Source organism: Rhinatrema bivittatum, chromosome 4 (genome assembly GCF_901001135.1).
Source record: "Rhinatrema bivittatum chromosome 4, aRhiBiv1.1, whole genome shotgun sequence".
NCBI classification, from domain to species: domain Eukaryota; kingdom Metazoa; phylum Chordata; class Amphibia; order Gymnophiona; family Rhinatrematidae; genus Rhinatrema; species Rhinatrema bivittatum.
In genome coordinates, this window is record NC_042618.1 from 375,114,179 (window position 1) to 375,135,901 (window position 21,723).

General features: G+C 42.4%; 1 protein-coding gene across 13 annotated transcripts in view; it reads left to right on the plus strand.

Moving 5' to 3' along the window:
• The window catches only part of CACNA1D (calcium voltage-gated channel subunit alpha1 D), a 513,308-nt gene that overhangs the window by 425,405 nt on the left and 66,180 nt on the right, over nt 1-21,723 (plus strand). For all 13 annotated transcript variants that reach the window (XM_029600875.1, XM_029600887.1, XM_029600877.1 and 10 more), the window contains 4 exons: nt 5,249-5,408; nt 11,057-11,184; nt 12,991-13,087; nt 15,463-15,565. In XM_029600875.1, the coding sequence (XP_029456735.1) occupies nt 5,249-5,408; nt 11,057-11,184; nt 12,991-13,087; nt 15,463-15,565 (488 nt within the window). The remainder of the gene's footprint in view (nt 1-5,248; nt 5,409-11,056; nt 11,185-12,990; nt 13,088-15,462; nt 15,566-21,723) is intronic.

Below are 21,723 nucleotides of genomic sequence, written 5' to 3' on the forward strand. Positions count from 1 at the left end.
TAGGCTCGGCGCGTGCAGGGGGAGGTTGGGGAAGGTTTTCGGGGGGTAAGCGCATATCTTACGCGCGTACCCCTTTGAAAATCTGCCATTATATGCGCAAATGTTGGCCCCATCCCAGAATGTCCCAGCTCACTCCTTTTTTATACAAACAGATTTATTTGCGCACCATTACTTGCATGTGTATGTTTGAGGTTTATAAAATAGTTTTTACGTTAATATGTGCTGTTTGCATGTGCATCTGCTAATTTGTATGCACGCAACTCTGTGAAAATTTCCTTTTTATATGTTCATTCAAAGACCAGAATGCCTAGTGTATTGTATTGCTTAGTCCAGTGAAACTGCTTCCTTGGCTGAATAATACATTTTAGACCCAAGCTTATTGTGAGGTAGCATCTATCTCTTTTGCAAGCAGCAGAAGCAGACTGGTCTGTGAAGTCACTTGTGTGATGCTGCTAGCACAAAGGAGCCCTTTTCATGGAAAGCTAGCTTAGAATCTGCTTCAGTCTAAAATGTATCGTTTAGCTGGTTTCGGGTACTTTTTCCTGACTGGACAAGAAGTCACCTTGATTGTGAGCATGGTGTTCCTCTGTAAGGTACTGCAGTATAAATGCAGATGTAATATGATATTAGGAGTGCCTATATGATCCCTAAAATTTCATGTAAAACATGAGTTTTACATGGGTTCAAGAATTCAGTTTTCTCCAGAACCATTTCAGCTACTATGAAATTAAATAGCTTGAACCAGAGTTTTATTGATGCATTGTTTATAGACAAGCCTCTGGTGATTGTCAGACGTAGGAGTCTGCTTAGGTGCCAAGTACCTGCAGTACTAAGTATGCATGTGTCCTTTCCCTTTGAAAATTGCCAAGGGTGCATTGCATCCACAGACATGTGCCCCTGCTGATAAAATTGTTATGGAAAATAATGAGCATAGATGTGAAAATAACACTCTCTGTGCATTATTTTCCTATCCTGCTCACCCACCCCAGGAATGCCTCCCTTCATTCCAGCTAAGAGTATGTGTGCACATCTAACCGATAATTTGGAATAAACTACCCACTTCCCTCCGCCAAGAAACCTGCCCAAAAATATTCAGGCAAAACCTGAAGACTTGGTTCTTTAGACACTCATACACCTAACATTCACTCATACACCTAACATTCACACATTCACTAGCCCCCCCCTCCCTAACTCCTAACCTCCCTCCTCCCTCCTCCCCCCCCCCCCCCACCCCTTTTTCCTTCCCACCCCCTAACCACCCCTTTCCATCTTGCCTAACAATTAGCTTTCTACTATGCTTCCCGGAAAGCAAATTTATCAAGACAGCTTACTGTAAATAAGAACATTTTTACTCACAAACGTGTATATATTCCTCGACAACCATTGTATATACAAATTTATTCCTCCTACAAATATCTAGCAGAATCTACCTGCCCCTCTTCTGACTAACCACTATCATGTATCCCACTTAGTTAATTATTACTTGTATAACTTCCATATTATTCGTATGTTATTGTTTTTGTTATTATTGTTATTTCTACTATTCCTATTATAATCATGTGACAAATGTAAAGCCTGTTGCTAAGTTCTGTTCTCTGTAAACCGATGAGATGTTCCCAACGTTCGTCGGTATATAAAAGATATTAAATAAATAAATAAATAAATAACTGGACATAAGTTATGGCAATTTTCAGATAGCCAATTTACCCAGGTAAATAAATTACTTTAAAAGTTACTGCGATATTTACTTGCATAGTAGAATAACTGAGAATCTGCATTATATTGACATATAGTCAAGTGCTCTTTAAAGTAACTTGTTGCTTAAAATGTTTCTGCATCTCTCATCCACTATGAAAATGCCATCAGGTCCATATTAAAATTAAAAAAAAAAAAAATTGCAGGCTAGCAGGCACAATCCCTTACCCCCAAAATAAGTAAAAATTATGTTCAGTATAGTGCCCAATGCCCCCCCCCCCCAAAAAAAAAAGAATTAAAATAAGTTGCAGGCCATAACAGCTTGAGCAGCCTCCCTGACCCCTCTGCCATAATTTTGAAAATAATATGCAGGATCAGGGCCCTTTGCTACCCCCACCCTGCTCACCCACCCACAACCCTTACACCAACTATCCCACCCCACTCGGAACACCCCAAACCCCCAAAGGTTGTTGGGAAGTGGTACATTTGTATTGCTCCCAGTGGTGTCCAGTGCTGCTGTCAGAGTATTATATATGGTACCACTGCTGCTGACAGAGTATTATATATGCTACTAATGATTCAGTCAGAGTATTATACATGGTACCACTGCTGCTGTCAGAGTATTATATATATTACCACCAATGCTGCATGCCAATGGGAGTGGTACGTATATATGGGTAAGGAAGGGGCTCGAAGTCCATGGGTTAGTTTCAAAATTGGGGGGTGGGATGAAGAGTTTCCTCAGGCTGCTATGGCCCTAACTTATTCTAATTCACTTGGGGGTTTTGGGGGGCATCAGTACTTTTACAACTATTGGACACTGTGCTACAAATGCCCTTGATCATTTCCAATCAGACTTTAGGCCACACTACAGTACTGAAGCCACATCACTAAGCCTGGTGGACAAACTCCGCCTCAACCAAAGGAAGTCAGCATTACTTATCCTACTAGATCTCTTGACAGCCTTTGCCATAATGGATCACAATCTTCTCCTCAGCAGACTATATGATGTAGTCCTGGCTGGTTTAGCACATGCCTGGATCACATCTTTCCTCCAAAACTGCACCCAAACTGTCTCCAAGGGAACATCATATTCTGAACCACTTTCACTTCTCTGCGGAGTGGCTCAAGATTCCATCATTTCACCCACACTATTCAATATATATTTAATATCTTTGTGTGAACCCATTTCTCCTATGCTGATTAGGAGGACATCCAATTCCTAATCCCTATGGGCACAAATCAAGATCAAACAATTCCTCACCTCAATAGATCCTTAGAGAAAATCACTAACTGGTTGCACCAAAACAAACTAAGTTCAACCACCACAGGACAGAGATACAGTACTCTGGATTGGGAAGAAAGATCCAGATCACTTGCTCTCAAAAGAGGTCCTTGCAGGAACAACTCTTACTCTCAACTTACAGGTTCGGCATCTTTGCTTCCTACTAGATACCCAACTAACAATAAAATCCCAGATCCATGCATTAACAAAACAGCTTTTTTCCACCTCCTCCAACTCAGTCACCTCTGACCAGTACTCGAAACTCCACCTTCATTACTGCTACCCATGCTATCCTGGTCTACTGCAATGTATTGTATGTAGGAATCCCCAAAAACCTAAACCGTTGCTTTCATACAGAATATGGCTACCTGCCTGATACTGACCATATCATCCCAGTCTTGAAACGCCGACACTGACTACCAATACTCTACCGTAGCAAATTCAAGACCTTGACCTACAAATCCCTCAAAGTCTTGACTCCATCCTACCTTGGTAACACTATTATCCCCTATTAGCCCTTCTACCCACTTTTCTCTCTATCACAAGCCCTTCACATGACCATATACCCGAGAGCTATGCAACTCATCAGCAAAAAGTCCAGAAACTTTTCAGGCCCTTTGAAACTCCTTGCCCTTCACATCAGGCTGGCCCCCAGACCTCTTGTCTTGTAGAAAGCTACCATAAACATAGTTGTTTGAGACATCCTTTGACCATAGTCACCAACATTAACTTATGCATACATACACATTACCTGAACTCTAAAACCTTGGCTAAGACCCTTACAACTGTATTCTCCTGGCCCATTGAGAAATCCGTTTTACCTGCACAGGGCATCTTGACCACACAGAATTATGAAGCAAACCACTGTCTCAAGCATGCTATATCCTCTCACCCCTACTTCTGGCATACATCATCCCCTATTTTGGAGTTCTATATTTGAATTTAAAAACTGAATTGTTGGGGCGGATTTTAAAAGGGTTACACGCATAACCCTTAAAAAAAAACCCTGCGAGCGCCGAGCCTATTTTGCATAGGCTCTGCGGCGTGCGCAAGCCCCGGGACGCACGTATGTCCTGGGGCTTGCAAAAAGGGGCGGGGTGTGGGTAGTCCGGGGCGGGGCGGGGCGTGGCCTGAGCCTCCAGTCACAGCGGCCATTTGCCGCTGTGCCCGGGATCGCGGGCCAGCCATCGGCCGGCACGCGTAACTTCTTCAACAAAGGTAAGGGGGGGTTCTAGGTAGGGCTGGGGGGCGGGTTAGGTAGGGGAAGGGAGGGGAAGGTGCGGGGGGGGCGGAAGGAAAGTTCCCTCTGAGGCCAAGCCGCGCAGCCTGCCTCTGTTCCCTCCAAGGCCGTTCCGAATCAGAGGGAACAGAGGCAGGCTGCACGGCTCGGCGCACGCAAGTTGAACATTGTGCACCCCCTTGCGCGCGCCGACCCTGGATTTTATAACATGCGTGCGACTGCACGCTCATGTTATAAAATCGGGCGTAGATTTGTTCGCGCCGGGTTGCATGAACAAATCTGCACCCGCGCGCAGGTTTTAAAATCTGCCCCTTATTGTCTCATCTCTCTTTCGTTCTGTTCTTTCACAATATAACTTTCACATCCTATACACTGGCCACATTTCTGTTTTATTTGCAAACTGAATTATTATCTCATCTTTCTTTTCCCTTGCTCTGTCACACTGTACTTGATCATCTTTTAACAAATTGTAACTCACTTTGTATTCTTTTGGTAGAAAAGCATGTCATAAATAAATGTTGATGAACATGACTATGCCTAATATCATTTTTACAGGGGCAGGGGCAGGGGAGTGTAGAAGATTGGGCCAGCCAACTTGGAAGCTTTTTTTTTTTTTTATATAGTTAACCAACTATATTTTGAATATAGGTTGTTAAGATTTAAGATATCTAGGTACGCCTATCTAGACAACTTTAAATCTATGAGGTTATATTCAAATAGGGCTGTTTAGGTTTAAAACATATCCAGGTAACGTTACCAGGATCATTTTAGCCGAATATATTCAGTGGGGGACTTTTTTCTGCTGAATATCTGTGACAAGTTAGCCTTCTGACTATGGACCTCCACATTTCTGTTTAAGTGTATTGACTGGCACTGAGGAAAATACAAGAATGTCTGAAATATTAATGAGGTGACTACACAAACTTAGCAAATTAGTTACATTTGACATTTGAGAAAAATGTCTTAAACGTTTTGGTGCTCTGTTTTAGTAAAGATATTTTATTCCCATGGTGACAATCACTATAAAGGTGTGCAACAGGAGAAGCCTGGCAGGACATCATGCTGGCCTGTCTACCTGGAAAGCTCTGTGATCCGGACTCTGATTATCACCCAGGGGAAGAGAATACATGTGGAAGCAATTTTGCCATTGTTTATTTCATCACCTTTTACATGCTCTGTGCATTCTTGGTAAGTGACTATTGCCTTTACATATAGATTGTGTATAATCAGTAAGATGCTTTTCTCTCGGGGCCTTATTTATGAAAGCTATTTTCCAATAGACGCACAACAGGGGAGACAGAGCCTTTTAAGAAGGCTGTGTTAGGAGGATTCTGGAATGTTGGTTGGGGGAGGCAGAAGTGAAGCTACTACTAGGGATGTGCATCGGGTGCTCGATCGTTTGTGCTTTCTGGTTCGTGGGGCTGCGGGAAAATCTCGTTTTCCCGCGGATAGGCATTTTTTTTAGTAAAAAATCATTTTTCAGCTTAGTGCCCCTAACGGGAGTTAGCGCACACTAACAAAAAATAACAAAAATAAACGTTTTTTTGTTAGGGCGCACTAAGCCGAAAGTCCAGACACCCGCTGGACTTTTGGCAAGTCTTGTGGGGGTCAAGAGGCCCCCCCAAGCTGGCCAAAAGTCCCTGGGGGTCCAGCGGGGGTCCGGGAACGACCTCCTGCAGTCGAATCGTGTTGCCGGACGGCCGGCGCCATTTTGCGCAAAATGGCGCCGGCCATATGGCAAAACGATTCGCGTGCAGGAGGTCGCTCCCGGATCCCCGCTGGACTTTTGGCAAGTCTTGTGGGGGTCAGAAGGCCCCCCCCAAGCTGGCCAAAAGTCTCTGGGGATCCAGCGGAGGTCCGGGAGCGATCTCCTATGCTCCTGACGTCGGGGGACAAAAAACAAAATGGCGCCGGCGCTACCTTTGCCCTGTCATATGACAGGGCAAAGGTAGCGCCGGCGCCATTTCTACAACGCACCGCAAGCCCGAGAGTAAAAGATCACACCGGGACCCCCGCTCTGGACCCCAGGTAATTTAAGGCATTTTGGGGGGTTCGGGAGGGTGGGGGATTTATTTTAAAGGGTCGGGATGGGTTTTAGGGATGTTTTAGTGTGCCGGTTTTCCCGCCCTCCCCCGATTTATGATTTACACGATATTTACAAAAACAAAACCGCGACGATCCGATTCCCTCCCCCCCAGCCGAAATCGATCGTTAAGACGATCGATCACACGATTCACATCTCTACTATACAGTAGTGAGTTATTTGCGAGAAAAGCAAATATATTCTGCTTACATGCCCAATATAAAAAGTTTGAACTTGGTGAGGTTTCCTAGATCTGGTTCCATGAATCAAGAATCAGAGATGTTCCTCATTTAGTCCTAGAAGCCTTACTGTCATTTGTCATTGTTCTTGTTTTCTAATTATGAGCTAGTGGAATAGCTAGTCAAAAATGATGGAATGAAAAGGCATAACGGCATGTATAGTGATGGAATGGAAAGCTTATATGGGTTCATGTTTACATATGTGTGATGGTCAGTGTGAATGATATATTTCTTTTCAGTGTTGGTGACCGCTGCTCATTGGGTGTGGTGTTTGTGGCTAACACATGTTAGAGTGTTATTTGTGTGTGAGGGGCTGTTCATGTTGTATGGAAAGTTATACACCAAGAAACAAAAAACCCACCCATTTTATCTATATTCAAAAGCTAGCTATTAACTAAAATGTCCAAAGACTATCATACATGGAATCGGCAATCAACATGAATAGCTATTGTGACGAAATCCCCAGTATAATCATTACTTATTCAGTACTTATTCAAAATGAATGCAAGTTTGGTGCAAGATTTAACTAAATGCTCCTCATAAAGTAGCCAGACACAGCGTTCGAAGATCCATTTGCCTCAGGGGTATGCTGTCCACTGCTCACCGGAAAGAAACCTACACAGGCAAAAATCATTTTAAAAATATGCACACATGTTAAAAGAACCAATCAAAATACATCCAATGATCTTTAATAGCACATTGCAGCCATGTTAACTGACAACCAATTATACATCATTCCACTGAATATCCTCATAAAGCACAGTTCAAAGAACAATATATTTATACTTCTGAGAGGTTTTCACTCGGAAATATAAATATATGCGCTATATAGATGATTATATATTTTATTTGGGCATCTGCTGAGTCACAGCTGTTGGCCTTCCATCAGTGGATCAATACACTAGATGTGAATTTGCAATTTACCATTCAATATAATGCTTCACTAATATCTTTCTTGGATATACTGATTTTTAAGTGGTGGGCTTATCAGTATACTTTATCACAAATTAGTGGAATATAACTTCTTCAGATTCAATAGCTGCTACCCATATGCATTAGTCTTCCAATTTTTTCAGATCCAGTAGTTATGCATAGATCTCTGAGAATTCAAAGTAGAAGCATGCTTGTTGGCTCATCATATTTTGGATCAGGTTTAATTAGGGCTGCCTATAAGAGAACACAGTTTGTGTATAGAGATAATTAGCTACAATGTAGCTACATGTAACATCAAAGCATTCCAACACAATATGCGTGTAACCATATTCTATTAAAGCTGTTGTTATTTCTTGCATTTTACACAAACAATGGCATGTTTTATCATTGCATCCAATATTTCCTGAGCACCCTATGATAACTCTCATGCCCAGAATATTAAGGACAGTGGTTAAGTCATTTTTACCAATGTAGAATGCACATCAAGGATCATCAGGCCATTTTGCATGTTGAGAATATGATTTATATATACAGACCTTGGAAGGATACACATGGATTCATACCAAAAAGTTATATACACAAATTGTCAAATATCGTTTACAAAACAATCACAATTTTGATAATCTTTGCTGGACCATTTTAGATGTAGCAGTCCTTTCCAATAGAGGTGGAGATATTCAAATCCTTTTAAACTACAAGAAATAAAGGATTTATAAATTATCATCATTTCCCATCTGGTATGAATGATAATATTGGCCCGAATTTTGGAGGATTTACGTGCGTAGGAGGGCTTACGCGTGCCGGGCCTATTTTAAACAGGCCCAGCCAGGCACGTAAAGCCCCAGAATGCGCATATGTCCCGGGGCTTCGAAAAAGAGGAGGGGCGGGGTGGGATCAGAGGCTCCGGCACAGTGGAGATTTGCCGCTGTGCCGGGGTATCGCGTGCTGGCAGGCTGCTGGCGCGCGCAACCTGCATAGAACAAATATTTTGGGGGGGTTTAGGTTAGAGCAAGGGGAAGGGAGGTTAGTTTAGGGGGTTGGGAAGTTCCCTCCCAGGCCGCTCTGAAATCGGAGCGGCCTGGGAGGGGATGGGGGAAGGCTGCGGGCGTCGGCGCATGCAAGTTGCACTAATGTGCACCCCCTTGTGTGCTCCAACCCTCGATTTAATAACATGCACGCGCCGGCGCATGCATATTATAAAATCGGGCATCCATGTGTGCACACCGGGTAGCACACCACATGGACGCCTACGCTTACCTTTTAAAATCTACCCCATTGAGTGGATGTCACTGGTTTGAATTAACAATTAGTTTATTGGTTCATTCAAATATTTCCTTGTTGATCATTGGTTAAAGTTTAGTCCAGTCAGTTCGTATAAATTTGGGTTTGTAAAATGGCAGATCCTAGTTGGAAACGCTAAAGTTGTAGTACGACATGATGACAGTTCTAAGGCTATTCTAACCAAGACGCTTTGATAACATGCCCCTTTTCTGGCCCCTGAGGAAGGAATTCTTCCGAAACACCAGCCGTGTTGGGCTGGGCTGGCAGATATTAATTTACAAAAGAGATAAGTGTCTTTGTTTTTCCTAATGATCTCACAACAGTACAAAAAGATTGTATAAGAAGTGGTATGAGACCAATAACGTTTAAAAGGGTGTTTGAGACACATTTTGAAATATTGAGTGCCATACAAAATTCAGTTCTTATTCAAGTATTCGACACATCTCTGCTCCCTTCTCCAACAATTTCTGACACCTTCCCTTCCCCCTTCTTCTTTGCTTTTTCCCTCTTCTTCCATATCCCTACCTCATCCAAAAGTAGCTAGGAGTAGCTAGTCCTCTGCAACAGTGGTGGGGCCTGTTGCACTGCTTGGTGTCTCTTCCACAGCCTGCTGTTCAGGTTGCAGGGCACCCTGTTTACAGTCTCTTTCAGTGCCTGCTGTTTGGGTCACAGGGCATATCCTTTCTGCCAGCCGCTCCACACATGCATGTCACTATAGCTTGCAAGGCTCCTATTTGGCTTGCCTGGTGTGTCATTTGTGGTAGATGGTCTGGTCTGTTGCTGCCACTGTAGCAAGCGTCTGCCATGCCCCCTACCTGCTGCATCCCTGAATGCTGCAATCTCTTCTGCATGCAAGGACCTTTGTTTCACTGTGAGCCATGCTATACATGACAACCCTGCATCCTGTTCTGGTTTCTTGGACTGTGGTTTGGCCATGCATGTATACACCCTGACTGCACTGGCCACACATGATGAGCACATGCCAGCGTTAGGCTATGACTGAATGACACAGAGACAGCTGGCCTATTATTTTAAGGATATGTTTTAAAAATACAATTGCTTTTATGAATCCATAGGGAAGGTAATTTTCAGAATTTAGCCCACATTTTCAAAGGGAATTTAAACACATAAGTCTGCTTTAAAAATTTGCAGGTTCACTGGGTACATATGTGGACATGCACGCATAAAGTTACCCCTGCTCCTGAGCAGGTATAACTCAGGTAGATTTACAAGCATACTTTCAAAAAGCAAAAGTATTGCATGTAAATCCCCACCCTATCTCCTCTGCCTGGAATGACTGCTTTGACTGTGGAAAACATGTGCACAAAAACAGTATTTACTTTTATCTGCAGAACCCCGAGTTGATTTTTTAAAGTGTGATTTAAGGTTAAGCACTTTGAAAATCAAACACTTAATGCATAATGAAGGTAATTTTCAACAGTGTGCACAAGTTAGTACGTATAAGTATGTACACGCAAACTTAATTATGCCTCTGTTTTATAAACTGTGTGGCAGGGAGCTGCATACTATCTATAACTATTTTATAAAACTACATGCACATATTTTGCACTCAAAATATAGGTAACTCATGATGACACGGTCATGGTTATTTTATAAAGTGCATACCTCACATATGAAAATACCTTCTTGTGCATGTACTTCTCATCAGTTTATTGACATCTCCACTTGATCAACCACATGTCCCCCGAGTTCATCTAGATCCTCCTCCACTTCATCCTAACCCCTCTACCCTGTAACCCTGACATCCCACCCAAAAACTGCAGATAAGTGCAATTTCATTTCCATGATTCAGGTGTAAAAGTGTATGTATAAGTTTGGTAATATATGCGCATGTCCCACTTAGAAAATAATAACCTGCGTGCAAACTACTGAACCCCACCCTAGAACCCCCTAAACCTCCCCTAGTACACCAAATCCTACTTGTGCACATGCATGCATAACTTCCTATTCTAGGCACTGAAACCTTTTGAAAATTACCCCCAATATAAACATAAAGTATATGTTTCTTTTAGCCTGGCATGGTTTTAATCTGAATTTATATAGGGCATTAGCTCACTGGCATATTTTTAAAAATATCTTTTTTCTATTAGATGCTGAGACTTTCTGTCCTTTATCAGTCCTTATTTGCACATGGAGTTCAATCTGTATCAAATATTTCTACTTAGTTACCTTTCATTTAATAGATTTCAGCATAAAAATTCTCAAATTAAACAGTAACACACAATTCTGTCCTTGTAAACATAAACAAATCAAGCATTCAGGTTTCAATTGTTTCTTAGATCATCAATCTCTTTGTGGCCGTCATTATGGACAACTTTGATTACCTGACACGTGATTGGTCTATTCTGGGTCCCCATCATTTGGATGAATTCAAAAGGATCTGGTCAGAATACGATCCAGAAGCAAAGTGAGTGAAAAAAAACAACTTGTTTTAAAATGTTTACATTCTCTATTTTCTGCATAACTTTATCTGTATTTTTCCATAATCTAAATTTCAACACAGTTCATAATCTTGATTATCAAAGGTTTAGTTTGATGGATAGAAGATGAATGTCTGTTTCCCAGAAGATTATCACTATAATCTTCTTTCGGTCAAGGGAGGTTGTTGAATTGCCTTTTTTAGATTCTGCTTTTTCTGGGTGTTTCTTATTCTGTATAGGGATGTGCAATTGATTTTCCCAAATTAGGCAATGTCAACAAAATTGCCTAATTCGGAATGGCTCGGTAGAACCGAAAAACGATTGAATTGTTTCCAAAACTTCGGAACAAATTCATTTTTGAGTTAGTGCACGCTAACTCTGCCAGATTAGTGCGCACTATCGGGAGTTACTGCGCACTAACAGGAGTTAGCGCACACAAACTCCCAATAGTGTGCACTAACCCAAAAATCGGGGGCCCCCCCCCAAAAAAAAAAACCCGAACCACAGGAAAAACGAAATTCACACGGGGGCCCTGAAATGAAGCCCAACATGAAATTTTTACCCAAAGAACATCTATTTCTGTATGTCTACAAGTTTTTAATACCTTTCTGATGAATTTTATATAGAGCCAAAATATAGGGATGCTATGATATAACTTTAGGAGCCATATTAGTAAAATCCTTTAAATTATTAATGGGCCGATACAGTAAAATTTGTGGGGGAGCCAGCGCTCCAAGGCGAGCGCCCGCTCTCCCGACGCGCGCCCAGGTTTAATTTTACCGGCGTCGGTTGTCAGACCCGCTGACAGCCACGGGTTCAGAAAACAGACGCCGGAAAAATTGAGCGTCCGTCTTCCAACCCGCGAGCTGCGGGCTGATTTTTTTTTGGGGGGGGCCTCCGACTTAATATCGCTATGATATTAAGTAAGAGGGTGTACAGAAAAGCAGTTTTTTTCTGCTTTTCTGTACACTTTCCCGGTGCCGGCCAAAATTAACTCCAATTTCTGAGAGTGAAATGTGCGGCTTGGCTGCACATTTTACTTTCTGGATCACATTGGACTAACTAATAGGCTCATCAACATGCATTTGCATGTTGCGGGCACTATTAGTTTCGGGGGGGTTGGCCGTGTGTTTTCCACGCACTATTACTCGTTACTGTATAAGGGGTAAAAATAGTGCGTCGAAAACGCACAGCCAAATGAGCACCATACTGCATCGGCCCATAAGGTAGTGGTAAAACATCTTTAAGAATCACCTTTCTCATTCTGATTTATATTGCATTCATAAGGAGATATTAGGGTTTAAAGTAAATTGAGATGATTCTAATCAGAGTCCCATGCAAACATCGTACTGATAAGTGTAAAACATGAATACATCATGAGCTCAGAACAGTAGGTTTTAAAACCGTAAGCTTTGGTCATAAAAAAGATGAAGTCCATATTTTAAAAAAGTGTAAATAAATTGTAAGAAATAAAATATAGTGCAAAAATGAACTAGAAATAAGATCCAAAAAGGACAGGATATTTTAATATTTTAAGAAATCCAACTGGTACTTTTACTTTAATAAATTCTTCTGCAGTCTCTCTGATGTCGCCTGCAGGTATGAAGAACATCGAAGATAACTTGATGCTGAAAAGATGAAGTGGGGATTTTTCTGGTGTTGGGGTGAAGGACAATCAGAGGGATTGAACAGAATCGTTAGCATGAGAAAATCAGTTAGCATCAAATGAAAAAATATCTTCAGAAGATGCTTCATGTTTCATCTTTGACTGATGAGGGGTACTGTCATTGCAGGGGAAGGATAAAGCACCTTGATGTTGTCACTCTTCTGAGACGGATTCAGCCACCTCTTGGGTTTGGTAAATTGTGTCCACATAGAGTTGCATGTAAGGTAGGCATATTTCTTCTTGATTTTTTTTTATGCCTTCAGGATTATATTTACTTTGATTGTACATTATATCAGACTAAATATTCCAAAGATAATAACATCAGGATGCTTCTTGCTAAATAAATACAAATTCTGATTTAGTTTGGAAAACTAGTCAGCACAGCAGAGAATTTGTGATGGCCGAGGAAGTTCCCTGAATTATTAAAAAGATTAGTATTAACGGTAATAAATTACTTAAGGCCTTACTTTCAAAAGGGTTTATTTTTAGATTGGCTCAGTGGCTCTCTGGCAGTGCTGCATGCTGCTATGTGGAAGACCTGGATTTGATTCCCCGGTTTGGTCTTCCAATCTCCAGACTAGCCTGTGGTGGCGATGCTGCAGGGTCCCTGGGAGTAAAGCATCTCACCCATAGTTCAATGGTGACACCTCCTGGCCAGACAAAGGATCCACACAACCATGTTATAGAGGGAGCGGAAACCATTGGCTTAGGATTGTCTTTGCAATATTTGGGGGTAAGCATGTTGAGAGAGGACATAAAAATAAGAGTAAAATCTCCCGGGAAGTTGTTGTTGCCCGATAGAAACCAATTCTGATTGAGCTATAAGTCCAGAAGAACAGGAAGAAACTGCCTGGCCAACAAAACGGAGAGGAGGCAAGGAGAGAGGGAATTGTAATATACCTATAGGGAAACCTTTGAAAACGAGAGCTCCTGCATGCTAGCTAAGTGCAAAATTATGAAATGGGAAAACAGGGATCAGTGATTTATGATTTTTCAGAAATGTTACAGTGATTTTTTTTTTTTATCAAGCTAAACTAATTTGTATTTTTCCATGAAATGGAAAGAGCAAGAATGAACAGGAATCTGAAAGTACTTTCTCAGTAATAACATGAATTCTCTCTTTCTAAGTATATTTTTCTTCTGCATCGATAGAATAGGTGATTATTATCAACTTTTCATCTTAATCACTTTGGTGCTGTTGCAATAAACTGTGCACAGCCTAGCACACAGGTTAATGTGCATTTTGGATGTGCGTTTTGGATGTACTAGACTAATTAATACCCAATGCACAAAGGGGATTAGCGTGTCCATAACGCACATCCAAACAAACGCGTACTAATAGCACTCATCATATGTAAATGTCATGTAGATGAGGCTAATAACTATTTCCCCCCAAATGCATAAAAATTCTGGTCGCCCAACGCAGCAAATATAATGCCAGACCCGGAGCTGGCGTTAAGTCGTACCGCGAGCCAAGGACACATGAAAAAAACAAAAATACTGCTCTCTCTGGTTCCTTCTACTTAGCATTGTTACGATACTAAGATCTACTGCTTGCAGTGATGAAAATTAAAGGAAAATGTAATGGGCTGATAACCCAAAACAAATTTCTGGGTGCAAAATGTACATGCACAATATACACTCTCCAGGGCGATGCTATTGTACATGTATATTGTGCATGTAAATCAAGCTCGCATTGAGCTCCCGTTTTCCTGACATGCACACATCCACAGCTCCTGGGCACCTGATGCTTTTGAAAGCTAGGGACGTACAATTTCTACCTAGAGTTGCCCCTTTTTAACGCGGGTGCTCATTTAAATATCTCATCTGGCGCCCAGGAGAGATGGATGTGCGCAATAGGAGCTCTTGTTTTACCCTGCGTAATATTGCATCGTGATATTGTACTTTTTACTTAAAGCCATATTTTGAATGTGTGCTTGTTGCAAATGTTAAATTGATGTAAAGAGGTGCACTAGTAACCTGCAAATAAAATATTATGCTGCCAGTCATTTCTCTGATACTGGCTATGTATTTTTTAGATGGCTATTTAAATCAGAAGCACGTATAGTGCCTCTTTTTGCAACAAGCCCATTTGTAACAAAATGTTTCTTATAACACATATTCTTTGCATCCAACCCCCCCCCCCCCAAAAAAAAAATTGTGGATTTATTTGTTATACAAATCCAGTATATCACCTATCCCATGCTCCCTTACATAACTGAAATATACATTTGCAGAAATTGATAAAGGATATGGAAACCTATTATGTTTCCCTCTCTCTCAAAAGTGAGTAGAATAGTTTAATAGGAGTTTGTAGGGGTTGGGTTTTATTTTTGTTTTGTTGGTGGGTTTTTCACCTCCATCTGGGCTTGCCCTCGGCTCCTTGCCCTCTGCATCTTATCCTACCTGTGGGCTTGCTCCTACTTTCCCTGCACCAACCCCCAGCTTCCCCGTGCTGCCAAAAACATAAGCAAACGGTCCATGGTTCTTTATAGACTCATAAAAAACAAGCAGCATGCAGATGGGGGAATACATCTTCTTTTTTTTTTGCTTCTGAAGGGATTTGCAGGGTATTGTGACATTTGCTTCTTCATTGCAGAGGTTGGTAGCCATGAATATGCCTCTGAACAGTGATGGAACAGTCATGTTCAATGCCACGCTGTTTGCCTTGGTTAGAACAGCACTCAAGATCAAAACAGAAGGCAAGTGGGCACTGCTATAAAAAAAAAAAAAAGTTGTGTTAATGTTTCAGTGTGTGCTGAGCTTTATGGTAAAGGTCTACAAATAATGTTATTTTTTGGTTGATGCTGATGCTTTTCTGTGGATCCCTATAAGAATTATCTGACAATGGTGTTGGATATGAGCTTTCAAGGACCCTATAGGAGCCTTCTTCAGAAGGGACCTATATGATCTTTAAAGCTTATATACATCCTCTTTGTGAGAGTTTGTTTTATGCAGTTTACAGCATTACTGTCACACTAGCTGCTTTTATAACCCATTGACTTGATTATAAGATGAGGGTTGTTTTTTTTAAATGTTTATGTTAAAATGCCTACTGCATTTTACAGTCATGACCAAGTATTTCCCCCTCATTGAAAGCTGTTCAGAAGCCACCGCCAAAGGTGCTCCTTCTCCTGAGCTTCCAGCTACAGTGGCGGCTGTGCCAAAGATGCTCTTTGGGCTTCCTGCTACAATAGCGGTCTGCACTGAAGATGCTCCACTTCCTGGGCCATGGCCTACCTGTGCCGAAGACATTCCTCCACTCGGGCTCCCCTGTAAGGCAGTTCCCCAATGCAGCTCGGATCTGGTGGGGGCTCCCAGTTTCAGTGGCTTCCAGCCATGCATCTCTGACCCTTCTGCTATATAGGCCTGAACATAAGGGAGCCCCTTTGTATCTGTTTTATGATCAGGCCAATATGGGTAATAGGTTGGTACTAGTCAAACCTCGGCTGCTGACCAGCAGCTGGAATAAGGTATGGTAGAGGGTCAGAAAAACCAAACAAATTAAGTCTAGGGTCAGCTCAGATAATCAGAATGTCAGCTAATTGAACATCTTGCAAAAAGAGGAGAGGGCATGATGGAATGGGTGTCGGCATAAGCATTGTTGCACAAGTCTGGATAATTGACATATTTGATTATTGACATTTGGATGATTGATGCTGTGGCCACATTACAGGAAACATAATTGGTTTTTGGGGGGGAGGAGGAGGAGCACAAGATAAGGAGTGAAGAGAATGGGGGAGTAAGAGAACACACAGTATAGGGAGAGTAAATGAGATGTTGCAAACAGGAAGGGGGAGAGTGTGGGAGAATTTACAACAGATAGCCTGAGTTTTATGGTTTTTCTGAAAAACTCCCCAGCCGCCTTTTCTACCTCCTGGCTGCAGATGTAAGGGGCCACAGGTCTCACTACAACCGGGCATACAGCATGGTGCACAGGAATGTCATTTATTGTAAATACAACACTTACGAGTGAAAGCCCCTTCACGAACATTTGGTAGCACATCACTGATACTAAATAACTAAATCAAGTTTCAGTTTGAGGCCAAACTTATGTCTACCTGAAGAATAAACAGAATGTAACTCAAATCTATGAATTGCCGTGTTTTTCTGTCCCCATATGAAGTATGAACCACATAAGCTGGGATTTTCAGTTTCATTGTATTTCTATTGCTTTCTCCCCACCCCAGGCTGTTTTCTATGTACCAGCTTAAGTATTATAATTTTGGTCAGTGAATTTTTTAATCAACTTTTTGCCTCAAGGCCATAGCTACAGAATAACTTTGGTGCTTATCAAAAAAAACAGAAAAGTGTGTATGTATACTTCGGCCTCAGTAATTATGAGGACAGGTCTGAACGGGATTTAACCAGGTAACTAGGACTTACCTGGGAAAAACCTTGGTGCTGAAAACTGTCCCCCCTCCACAGCAGCTAAATTTAGCTGCTGAGTTTCAGAAGGAAGTAAGGCTTAAGCCACTGGAAGAAAGGATGGTCCCAGTGGCAGGACCCACCCCAAAGAAAAAGCAGGCACAAACTCCATGGATACTTTTATGTCCAGGGACATTGCAGCTCAGATTTTGAAAGTGAAACTATAGTTTGTTTCCTTTTCAGAATTAACTTGAAGGTCCAATGAGTACAAAAGAACCCATGGAAGTTGCCAGGGCTTTTTAAGCAGAGCAGGTCTGCATGGAAAAGTACTGTATGTGTGGGGTGGTTTGTTCCAATGAACAGAGTTCCAGAATAAAATGGGTACCCTATTTAATAATACCTAAAACAGTAAGGAACTTATATTTGAAAATGGTTTGGGACCATTTTACAAAATAGGGGATACTGGAATCTTACCAAATCCCTAAGGTTGTAATTATTTTTCCTGTATGAATGAAATATTTTTAGAAGTTTTTACTTCCATCTTAAATGTTGAACATCGAAATATAATTTACTCCATAAAGGTAGATGAAAGGTGCCACATGACAGGGCTCTGAAATAAAATAAGACCCGCATGCATGCGCATTTCCCAGCATGCGCACACTGACGCACTGATTTTCTAACATACATGCGTAAATGCACGTGTGTTATAAAATTGGCTATCCATGCGTACATGCATGCATAATTTTATACTGATGCGCGCACGTGTGCGTGAATGCCATCTGGAGCACGTAAGTGGGGGGAATTTTAGTAGGTACTTGCGGTGATGCAATAGGCCTTTATTCCAGTTCACTCCCAGTTCGCCCTAGTAGAGGACTTCCTAAACTCCCTACCTTTCTTGCCTCCCTTTTAACCTATTAGCCCTGAGCCTTTCTTCCAACTTGGAGGAGATCTGCTCTTCCAAGATTTGAAGATCATGCTATGTTCAGAACCAGTACTAAGTAGCCCAGATTTTGAAAAAAAGCAGGCTGCTCGATACAGATGCCTCTAATGTTGAGTTAGGATGTCCTGATGCAAAGGGATGAGGTACACCTGATGGCATATCAGCTGCAAGCTGCTCCCCAAAGAGACCAAATATTCAGTCTAGAAAATGGCCCTCACAATAAAGTGGGCACTGGAATTTTTCATATACTACCAAGTGGGACAACAATTTGTCCTAGTAAATGTTCATAAATCCTTCTAATAAACACACAAAAATATGGAATTGAATACCAAGTTGATGACATGATTTTGATTTCTGACCCTACGACTGTTTGCATTCCAAGTAGAGCATTAGCCAGGCAAAATAAATGCTGTCTTTCTCTACTGAGAAAAGGCAATGGTTTGGGCATGTTCTTTGAGCTGTGGGGGAGGGTTTCATGAGGATATATATAACTTCCTATAGACAGTCTACTTTTAAAGAAAGGCTGCTAAACTCTGGCAGTCTACCTTTCAAAAACCAGCTACCAGAAAGGTTGATAGCAGGATCAGCAGGAAAAGAGATTCATATGACTCATCTAGACAGCTACACCCTTTCTTATAGGATTAAAATCTGAAGGGAAACAGGAAGTACCAAAGAGTGCACATGAATGTGGCCTGAAACCCAGCTCCAGTGAAACCTAAGTGAGCTGATGTGAGGAACTTGGAGCCTATTGGAGCTTCTTTTCTCACAGGACAAGCAGGATGGTAGTCCTCACATATGGGTGACATCATAGGATGGAGCCCAATCACTGAACACTTTTGTCAAAGTTTCTAGAACTTTGGCACCTACTGGGCATGCCCAGCATGGCACTAAACCTGCAGCCAGCAGGGGTCCCTCTTCAGTCTTCTTTTTTCCGCACAGCAGTAGCCACACGGATTAAGGAGCTCCACAGAGATTCCTGACAGGAATTTTCCTCATGGAAATACTAAACACTTTCATACCCCACAGGGGTCTCTCCTTCAAATTTTTTGACTCCGCGGTACTCTGGTAAGTTTTTACCCATTTTCGGTCGATTCCCATTGAGTTTGGCCCTCGCGGCCTACTGGCCGTCGACCGTACCACGGCTAAATTTTTTCAAAGGCCATGGTGTCGGGATTCCATCGGTGCCCAGACTGTACTCACACCATGTCCATAACAGACCCGTATAAAGTCTGTGTAATGTGTCTCGGGTGCAAGCGTGATGTCCTGACTTGCACCAAATGTGCCTTAATGACACCAAAAGGTCAAAAGGCCAGAATGGAGAAAATGGAACTTCTCTTCCGTTCTCAAACTCTGACGCCGTCGATTGCATCTGACCCGGCACCGTCCACTTCACGCCAGTATCAGCCACCAGCCAGTGACCGTCCGGCGTCGATTACTTCTCGGCTTTTGACGACCTCTACTACCCCTCAGGACCGAGGGGATCATACAGAGAAACGTCTCCATCGACATCGGAAGTCTCGGACCACCGAGGAAGGAACATCATCGACCTCGCCATCGTCCGAGCCGCCATCGAAGAAACCCCGTCCAGAAAAGGCACCGACCCTTTCTGCGACCAGGTCACCAAGGCAACCCTCACCCGAACAGGTATTGGGAGCCGCAACTCCGCCTTTAACGGTGGTCCCTCTGGCTATGCCTCTGCCTCCTTCTTCCTTTCCGGAGCCAGGGCTGCTTGCTCCAGGTCTCCATGAAGAACTGGACCGGATGGTTCAGGAGGCCATCAATCAGGCGATGCACAGACGCCAAGGTCCCCCGGCACCGAAATCGGTGCCAGTCGCAGAACCGACCATTGATCCCATCCTGGCAGCATTGGCACCGCGGGGTCTCAGTGGTGCGCTTTGAACCATGTGATTCTAAATGCGCCAATCAGACCCTGGCTTGGAAAGGGGGAGGACATGCCTGCGCAACTGCAAGTGCCATCATTGTCTTCATAGCAGCGGGTTAGTTAAGGGATCAGGAGGAGGAGCGTGCAAACAATGTAATCATGCATCTTGCATTACGATACCAGCATTAATGTGGATAGACCCATGGATAAGACAACCGCAATTTTAAGGATCGATTTTTGGGGTAAAATTTTTCAACTTATACATGCTTATATATGGTAATTGTGTTTTTCATGTCTTTTCAATATGAATTAATGCCTCCTACTATGCCCCACTGAAATTTGAGTTTCTTCTGCTGCCTTGGTCTCAGAACACAGCCTGCTTATCTTATTTTAAAAAATGGAGTATGTCAAGTTCTGAAAACATTTTTATTTATTTACTTATTTTACAGGTCTTACATTCCACAGAATCCATAATAATGTTCAGTGCAGATTACAAGTATACATTCATAGTCATCACAAAGTTGATATTCAAAAGCATTTAGCTGGATAACTCAGAAGTTATCCGGCTAAATGAAGATTTGGGAACTTATCCGGCTAAATTCTAGCTGGCTAATAAGTTAGCCAGCTAGAATTTAGCCAGCCAAGATAGGGGCGTTTTGGAGGCATAACTGGGAGGAGTTAAGTTAGCCAGCTAAGTTATCCAGCAAAGTCCGATATTCAAAGTTAGCTGGCTAAATCTGATCGAGCCCAAGAGCTGTCCTAAAATTATCCAGGTAAAGTTAGCAACTGCACTATTAAATATACCTCCAAAGTTAATTGGATACGTTTATCCAGCTAACTTTGCTATCCGGACAGTGGTTGAGTATGACTTCCAGATACTTAACAAACAACATTAATAACATTATGATGAGGATCATGTGTTGTGGCCGGCTCCTCAAGAAGGGAGGAGTTAGCAATCTGTTGACACTCACCCCGCCAGGAGGGTGGAGTTAGCAATCTGATGAAGACCAGCTCCCCCAAGGGGAGGAGTAAGCAGTCTGTTATAGATCTGTTCCCCCAGATGGGAGGAGTTAGTAATCTGTAATGACTCTGGATGCTAGATACTCGCGTTGAAGAAGGAGTTAACAATCTGTTAGCGATTCCCCGCCAGGGGGCAAAGTAGCACACTGTTACGGTTCTTGCTAAGGAGTAGCAATCTGTTAGTGCTCTGCTCTTCCAGAGGGAAGGAGTAGCAACTATTATGCTTGTTCCTGTAGAAAGATGAACCAGCAACCTGTATGATCCCCACGGGGTGATAGCTATGTGATATGGATCAGCTTCCGCAGAGAGAGGAGTAATGGTCTGATATGTGTTGGCTCCCACAGAGTGGCAGATGATAATACCGCTCTTGTTAGTGTAGGAATAACACTTAGTAGAATAGTGAATCCCTGGGCCGATGGCAGATGACAGCGCCCTCAAGTGGAGATCCTGAGAGGGACCACCGGCTAGGCTGGAGTATTGAGACAAACACAGATAGTTCTTTATTAGACTGGAAGTAGAACCACCAGAGGTGGCAGTAGTGAGTTGATATGCCCGGCAGGGCTGAAGTCCCTCTGATACTGGAACCACGATCTCTGAGTTGCTGAACTGTAAGGAGAGACTATAGGTAGTGAGTAGACAGGGTATGCTGG